The following is an 8,837-nucleotide window of genomic DNA, read 5'->3' as shown; positions in this document are numbered from 1 at the left end:
TGGGAAGTGAGAGCTGAGGTTTTCTTGATAACTTTGAAGAAGGCAGTGCAAACTCATTTGTCATTAGGACTTGTCAGAGCATCTGAGCCCTGCACACACAGAGGTTCCCAGGGCAGTGCCCTGATGCCAGGAGGGGTCTGCAGAGCAGAGCTGAGCACAGGGCAGGTTGGATGAGGTCTGTGAGCACAGTGGAGGAGGTGACATGGGCAAAGAGAAGCTGCTACAGGGACAGCTCCAGGCAGCAGAGACATTGGCAGGGAGGGAGAAGAAGCTGTTCCTCAGAAATGCTGTGGCAGTGGGGATTTGGTACTCCCTGACATCCCCTGCAGTGAAGAAACTGATATTTAACAGGGAATACCAGGGTGTGATCAGAGAGCATCCAGCACAGGGTAGCTGACACCATGGCTGATGGACAGAGCAGCTCTCCCCACTCTGCACGCAGGGGAAGGTTTCACTGGCACTGCAGCAACGATGTCAGGGAGATCTGACAGAAGAAACACTCCTCAGGTACAGGCAGGAGAAAACCAAAGGTCCAAAGCTCTGCTCTGCCCTCGGGTGAAACTGGAGTGTCAGTGCTGAAAAGCTCGTTCCTATCCGAAGGGGATTTATTCTGAGATCACACCATCCTTCTATTTACTGACTGCTGCCAGGCAGGACTGAGTTCTTGAGAGCCACAGCTGACCCTCCTCCCAGTAGTGGAACACTCCAGCCAGCACAAAGAATAGCTCCCAAAAGTGACCTGCCAAAAGTCTTCCTGAATACAGAGAGTCAATCTGAGCATATTCCCTAAGAGTTGGAAGAGGTTTTCCTCGAAGAAGAGTTCCCAAAATTCGTACTACCTTTTCCTCCTTGGACAGGTCTCTACACTTGACAGCAGGAGATGTCCAACAGCAGCTCCATCAGCCAGTTCCTCCTCCTGGCCTTTGCAGACACACGGGAGCTGCAGCTCCTGCACTTCTGCCTCTTCCGGGGCATCTACCTGGCTGCTCTGATGGGCAAAGGCCTCATCATCATCACCATAGCCCATGACCACCACCTCCACACCCCCATGTACTTCTTCCTCCTCAACCTCTCTGTTACTGACCTTGGCTACATTTCCACCACCGTTCCCAAATCCATGGCCAATTCCTTGTGGGACTCCAGGGCCATTTCCTACACAGGATGTCTGGCTCAAACATTTTTCTTTGTATTTTTGATCTCAACAGAGTACTTTCTTCTCACTGTCATGGCCTATGACCGCTACGTTGCCATTTGCCACCCCCTGCACTACAGGACCCTCCTGGGCAGCAGAGCTTGTGTCCACATGGCAGCAGCTGCCTGGGCCACTGGGTTTCTCCATGCTGTGCTGCACACAGCCAATACATTTTCACTGCCCCTCTGCCATGGCAATGCTGTTGACCAGTTCTTCTGTGAAATCCCCCAGATCCTCAAGCTCTCCTGCTCAGATGCCTACCTCAGGGAAACTGGAGTCCTTGTGGTCAGTGTCTGTTTAGTTTTGGGGTGTTTTGTGTTCATTGTGGTGTCCTATGTGCAGATCTTCAGGGCTGTGCTGAGGATCCCCTCGCAGCAGGGACGGCAAAAAGCCTTTTCCACCTGCCTCCCTCACCTGGCTGTGGTCTCCCTGTTTATTATCACTGGTTTGTTTGCCCACCTGAAGCCCCCCTCCATCTCCTCCCTATCTTTGGACCTGGTATTGGCATTTCTTTACTCAGTGTTTCCACCAGCAGTGAACCCCCTCATCTACAGCATGAGGAACCAGGAGCTCAAGGATGCCATGTGGAAACTGATGACTGGACATTTCTATGCAGCAATAAACTGCTTGTGTTCTGAATACCACTGACAATGTAACTCCTGTTATGATCAGTTCATATTTAATAGGGGTTTTAGTTGGTAGTTTTTTGTTTCCCTCTAGTTTTTCTAAGCTATACTAACATGGTCAACTTTCATCCCATTCCTAATGCAGTATCACCTGCTCTTCCGTGTAAGGATGAGCTGTGCTCTCTTTGCCTCACATCTGCTTCCACAGAGCCATAATTTTCCTCTTTTTTTCACCCTTTTATTAATAAAATTTTTCAAGAACATTTTCATCAGCTGAACAACTGGAGTACTTGTCTGTAATGGCAATGCTTTCCCACCATGACAGGACGGGATAAGGACAGTGTACTGACAAAATTCACCATGAATGTAGAACAAAAGTGACCAGTTACACCCAGTGCTAGCACAGGGTACCTTGTTTACATGACAATTATAGAGTACTGCCTGAAAGGAAAGACAGACAGACAGACTGACTCTTCTGGAGGCACCAATCCAATACCCTTCCCCAGCCAGCTTCTTTTATGTGGAAGTGGTGTCAGGCGGTATGGAAAACAGTCCAGGTGAACTCAGATCACCTGTGCTGGCTGCTTGGGGAGGTTAACTCTCACCTGGCCAGAACCAAAACATTATCCACCCCTTTTTCTACACCATCTACATCATTCTCAGATCTTACATTTGCAGAGTACTGGGAATGTTCATAACATCATTGATCTATTATGTAGAACATCTGCCATGGACCGGTTTATTTATACACCAAAAATTTAGTGGCTATCCTTTCCTAGAACTAAACTCCCTTGGGGGGTTCCCCATATGCTTGCATCCCCCACCAAGTGCACCCAGGTCCCTGAGCAAAAGCAATCCCATGAACGGTTTTGCCTTTGTCTGAAGAAGGAACGTCCCAGAGTGTCTTCCCCAACAGGCTTTTCATGTGTAATACAGGAGCTTTATGCCCCTCCATAGTCTGTGGAGGACTGAAATGGTTTGACCCTGTCTAGAGGACAAATGCCCATCAAAATCCCCCTATCACTCCCCTTTTCATCCAGAAAGGGGAGAACATAGATATTGGGATGGTTAGGATTTGAGATAAGGACAGAGAGGTATCACCCTGCAATTAGTGTCATGAGCAAAACAGACTCAACACAGAATAAAGGAAAGAAAACAAATTTATTACACTACAACTGCACACCCAGTGATGCCAGAGTCAGGTAATGAGAAGAGTGGCCAGGTCTTAAAGTACCTTCCCCCATCCCTCCCTTCTTAGCAGACTTCACTTTAGTCACGATTTTTCTCCCTTCATCCCCCCGACAGTGGCACAGGGAGGGGCAGGGACTTAGGGAATGGGGTTTCAGTCAGTTCCTCCTGAGTTGTTTTACTTCTTTGCTGGGGAGAGGGGGGTGATACACACCCCCTTCCCCTGCTGCGCTGTGGGATCCCACCCATGGCACACAGTCCTCCAAGAACGTCTCCAACTTGAATCCTTTCTATTTGGGCATCATCTCCTCACCACGTGCCTCAGCACAGCTCCCTTCCTTGGGGTGCTGACCTTCCGGCTCAGGCTGCTCCAGCCTGGTCCCCCACAGGGTCACAAATCCCCCACCAAACCTCCTGGGCATGGGTTGGTCTCTTCATAGGCCATAGATGGTCTCTGGTCCTGTCCTTATCTATGGGCTGCAGCAGGACAGTCTGCTTCACCATGGTCTTCTCTACAGGCTGCAGGGGATCTCTCTCTCTGGCACATAGAGTGCCTCATTTCCTCCCCCCCCCCCCTCCCCCCCAACTCCTTCTTCCCTGGCCTTTGTGTCTGCACGGCTTCTTACAGCTTCTCACTCCCTCCAAACATACACGACCACATAGAGACCGAGACCAGCTGTGTGGTGCTTGTATCTCCTCTGGGGAGATAAGATGGCAAAAGGTCCCAGCACAACACCTGCTCATCAAGTCAGGCTCAGACATGACTAAATGGAGAACTGGCTGCAAGGAGAAGAATTTGGTCATTCCAGGGGCTGCCATAGCAGTCAGAGGTGCTGAACAGGAATCTGGCCATGAGCACATTGGGCTGCACTGTCAGGAGTGTGGCCACGCAGACAAGGGCCCATCTGGTCCATGTGGACTCAGCACCAGAGAGGCCACCTCTGGAGCAGTCAGTCCTAGAGTGGGGGTCCCCGGTCTGCAGGAAAGGGAGGAACTGTCACGTTGTCAGATAAAAGTCTGCCCAGATATGGCTAGGGGTCTTGTGTGGAGAGGCTGAGAGACCTGGCTTCTTTGGCCTGGGGAAGGGGAGACTGAGGGAAACCCACTCTGTGCAACATGGAAAGAAAACAAGAAAGGAAGTCCATGTGAAACTGCAGCTTTGAAGGTCAGAGTGGCCATGAAGATAAAGAAATGTCATTCTGAGGATAGTGCTGTGGTGCAAAACATCACTCAAGAGCAAGTGTGGATGAGCTGATGGCTTTGTGTTTCTGGGATCAGCTGGTGAGGAGGGAGAGGGAAGTGTGAGGTGGGCTGTGGTGCAGATGGCCAAGGGTGCCAGCCAGGCTGAAAGTACCTGATAGATACGAGGTCTTTGTGGGAACAGCAGGCGAGGAGGAAGAGACAGCAGAACAGGCAGGGATATTGTGGGGTGACAGTGTGGTGGGGGAGGGGTTTTGATGTCTGCAGCCTGCAGGAAAACAGGCAAAGGCATGGATGGGGTAGTGTGGGATGGGCTGTCCTGCAGGTGGCCAGGGGTGCTGCCCAGGCTGAAAGGGCCTGAGAGAAACAAGATCTTTGCCCCCTTGGCTATGGCTGACGGCCCTGCCACAGAGGCTTCAGAGGAGACACAGTGTCCTCATGGCCATGGAGCATCGTTGCCTCCTTGCACCCACCCGAGGGGAGGTCACCATGTGTGTTGCCCCTGTCCTTCCTTGAGAAACAGGTGAGGGTCAGGATCTCCCTGCCCAGGGGCTGGGGGTCAGCACTTGGCATTTCTGCTTCATCAGACCAAGCCAGGGTGTCCTCAGCATCAGAGCTGCCTGTGCTGTGCCTGTGTTTGTCCTCATGGCCTCCAGTTGTCTGCTCTAACCAGCCCATGGGGAGGCTTTGTCAGGAATGGCTCCCATTGTGGTTCCTGAAAGCTTCAAGGTACTTCAAGTGTTATTCTTGACTTGGGCTTCTTCAGAGGTTTCTTCACTCTCCTCTTAGTATCTGAGGTCTGTGGACTCAGAAGCAAACACACCATGGGGCTCAATAACAACCAGAGAGCCCTTACAAGCATGGCTCTCCACGTATTTTTGTTTCAATTAAATAGAACTTGTATGACTAATTGGAGAGGTTTTATTTGAGTGTTGAAAATTTCAAGGGAGTTTCACAATGGAGGATTTTTTCATAGGAAAAAACTTGCTGTCATATCTCAGATCATGGAAGGAAGTTGAGCAGCATGCTGCAATGGGGGCTGGTCCAGAGGTCTCCTGAGGAGATCTGGACAGGCAGGAAAAGCAGTCTCTTGAGATCTAACCCTGCATAGAGAACCTTGCTCTTCCCCAAGCCCAGCAGTTCCCTCTCTGGCCTCCTGGGACTCCCAACACTTCTCCTCCCATTGTCTGTGCTCACAGGCACAGACAGATTTCTCTGACAACAAACAGCAGTTAAACATGACACAGTTTAATAACCATGAAATCTCTCTCCTCAGCTGCCTGCTACGGCCAAACAGCGTGTGAAGGGGGTCAGCTTTCAGAGGAGATTCTCTCCCAGAACAGATTTAATCAGATACATAGAAAGGTCACTTGTCAACACCCTGACCTTCTGACAGATCAGTTCATTAGACTGCTGAAAGATGGGACGTTTCCAACTCTATGAATCCCAAAGCAGAAATGGATGAGATGAGTGGAGGTGAATAACCAAAGAGCAAACGGATGTGGAAATTGGTGAGCAAAGTGAAGGCCAGTGGTATGCAGAAGTAGATCAGCAGTTTGTTGCTACTTAGAAACATCCATTCATCAGTTTCAACATCGAATCTTTGAGCTCCTTGTTCCTCATGCTGTAGATGAGGGGGTTGACTGCTGGTGGAAACACTGAGTAAAGACATGCCACTACCAAACCCAGAAACAGGGAGGAGATGGAGGGGGACTTCAGGTTGGAGAACACACCAGAGCTGAGAAACAGGGAGACAACGGCCAGGTGAGGGAGGCACGTGGAAAAGGCTTTGTGCCGTCCCTGCTGCGAGGGGATGCTCAGCACAGCCCTGAAGATCTGCACGTAGGACACCACAATGAACACAAAACACCCAAAAGATAAACAGATACTGACTACGACGACTCCGGTTTCCCTGAGGTAGGCATCTGAGCAGGAGAGCTTGAGGATTGGAGGGATTTCACAGAAGAACTGGTCAACAGCATTGTCATGGCAGAGGGGCAGTGAAAATGTATTGGCTGTGTGCAGCACAGCATTGAGAAACCCACTGGCCCAGGCAGCTGCTGCCATGTGGACACAAGCTCTGCTGCCCAGGAGGGTCCCATAGTGCAGGGGGTGGCAAATGGCAACGTAGCGGTCATAGGCCATGACAGTGAGAAGAAAGTACTCTGTTGAGATCAAAAATACAAAGAAAAAGAGTTGAGCCAGACATCCTGTGTAGGAAATGGCCCTGGAGTCCCACAAGGAATTGGCCATGGATTTGGGAACAGTGATAGATATGCAGCCAAGGTCAGTAACAGAGAGGTTGAGGAGGAAGAAGTACATGGGGGTGTGGAGGTGGTGGTCACAGGCTATGGTGATGATGATGAGGCCATTGCCCAGGAGACCAGCCAGGTAGATGCCCAGGAAGAGGCAGAAGTGCAGGAGCTGCAGCTCCCGTGTGTCTGCAAAGGCCAGGAGGAGGAGCTGCCTGGTGGAGCTGCTGTTGGACATCTCCTGCTGTCCAGTATGGAGATGTGTCCAAGGAGGAAAAGGCAAAGTGAGAAGTTAGGGAACTTGTCTTTCAGGAAAACCTCTTCCATTTCATATTGCCTCTCTGTATTCAGGAGCACTTTTGGCAGGTCCCTTTTGTGAGGTTTCCTTTGTGCTGGCTTGAGCGTACCACTGCTGTAGGAGGGTCAGCTGTGGGCTCTCGAGAACTAAGTCCTGCCTGGCAGCAGTAAGGAAATAGAAGGATGGTGTGATCTCAGACTAAATCCCCTGTGGATAGCAATAAGGTGAGGAGTGTTTCTTCTGTCAGAACTGCCTGACATCGCTGCTGCAGTGCCAGTGAAACCTTCCCCTGAGTGCAGAGTGGGGAGAGCTGCTCTGTCCATCAGCCCCGGTCTCAGGTGCCCTGTGCTGGATGCTCTGTGATCACACCCTTGTGTTTTCTGTTGAACATCAGTGTCTGCACTGGTGGGACATCAGTTGGATACCAAATCCCCACTGCCAGGGCATTTCTCGGAGCAGCTCCTTTTTTCTCCCTCCCTGACAATGTCTCTGCTGCCTGGAGCTGTCCCTGCAGCTGCTTCTCTTTGCCCATGTCATCCCCTGCTCTGTGCTCACAGTCAGCACAGCCCACAGGAGAGGAAAAGTCAAAGCAAAGTCTCTGCCTGGCAGGAAAATGCTTCCTTGGTGTTCTTCAAAGTCTCTTTGGAATTTCTCAGGGATCAGTTGGAGCTGGGAGCAAACCTGACCCATGCAGCACTTTCTTTCAGCAGAAGGACCTTATACTGCCTTCCTTATAATGTCTCTCCTCCAACCCACAGCTGCTGTCTCTATCCCTGTGGAAAGCCCACCAGCCAGGCTGAGTGCTGACCCTGGCAGCAGCAGAGTCCCTGCCCCAGCACACAGCCCCAATGGCACAGGGACCCTGCTCACAAGGACAGCCCTGGGCACCCCTGGGTGCACACGCTGCTTCACACCTCTGCAGCCATGCCCAGGAGAAGACAGCTGTCCTGCCCTGTCCCTCTGATGGGGCAGAAGGACATCCCTTCCAGGCAGCACTTTCCTGTCCTATAGAGAACCTGTCCTCCTGACAGACCCCACACACTGCCCCATGTCCCAGCTTTAGGACATCCCTCCAGGAACAGAACCTGCACTGCCCTGCACCCACAGACATACCAGGCAGAGTGCTGTGGAGATTTCTCCTGCAGTGAGCTCTCAGCATCCATCAGCTCTCTCAGCCTCACAGGTCTCCCCTCAGTACCTCCAGGCAGTGTCCCCAGCCCTGTGTGCTTGGCAGAGGAGCTGCTCCTGGGCAGAGCTGTCTCTCTGCAGTGCTGCCATGTTTCATGATCTCTCAGCATCCCAGGAGCCCAGCCCAGCTCCCAGCAGAGGAGCAGGTGAAGGTGTCACATATTCCATCCCCTCGGGCTCCTTCAAGGTGTCTCTGGAGCTCCAAGGAACCAACTTGGAAAGACACTGAAGTCCTCACTAAAGTTACCTCCCTCGTCTGGGGAGAAATCCTTCTGTCATTTCTCCTGATCAGAGCTGGGCAGGAGAATCTCCTTTCCTTGTCTCTGCATGAGACAGGAGACACAGACAGGGAGAGTGAGGGGACTCTTTTCCCCTGTGGAAGGAAGGAGTCAGGTGACTCTCTCCAAAACCCTCATCCTTGCTTTGCAGCCCTGGGGCTGGAAGGGGACACAGCTCTGCCCTATGGCTTCCTCAACCCCACCTCAGTTTCAGTGGGCACAAAACAGGCACCTGCTGCCTGGCAGCTGATTGTCCCAGCTCCCATGGGAATTCCTTGGAGTGAAGGCTGGGAGGGAGGTGTTTAGACTGAGGTGCCAGATGTGTTCCAAGAGGCATGCAGGGAGAGCCAAGCTCCAATGGAGCACTGCTGAAAGAGGGCAGTGCCTGGGAGCAGCGCTTTTGAGCCTGATGGGGAATTCCTTTGGCCACATGATTTGACAGCAGATGATCATGGTTAGGACAATGAAACATTCCCTCCTCAGCATGTTCTTGGCCTGCAGCTATAGGGATAGTCATTGCTGATGGGACAGCTCAATCTTCTCCTTGTCACCTCTATCAGCCTGATTGATGAGGCTTCCCCTGAGAAGAATGGCATTTGTCCCAGGTACCGTCTT

General features: G+C 51.6%; 1 protein-coding gene across 1 annotated transcript; it reads left to right on the top strand.

The window, feature by feature from the left end:
* Window positions 1-880: 880 nt before the first annotated feature.
* LOC311194491 (olfactory receptor 14I1-like) lies at window positions 881-1,840 on the top strand (the record flags this gene model as incomplete). The annotated part of the gene is made up of 1 exon (XM_084267597.1): window positions 881-1,840. The coding sequence occupies one exon, from the start codon at window positions 881-883 to the stop codon at window positions 1,838-1,840; it is 960 nt and encodes a 319-aa protein (XP_084123723.1).
* Window positions 1,841-8,837: the final 6,997 nt, after the last annotated feature.

Source organism: Gallinula chloropus (genome assembly GCF_964237585.1).
Source record: "Gallinula chloropus genome assembly, chromosome: 8".
NCBI classification, from domain to species: domain Eukaryota; kingdom Metazoa; phylum Chordata; class Aves; order Gruiformes; family Rallidae; genus Gallinula; species Gallinula chloropus.
This window is presented reverse-complemented; position numbering and strand designations above follow the sequence as displayed.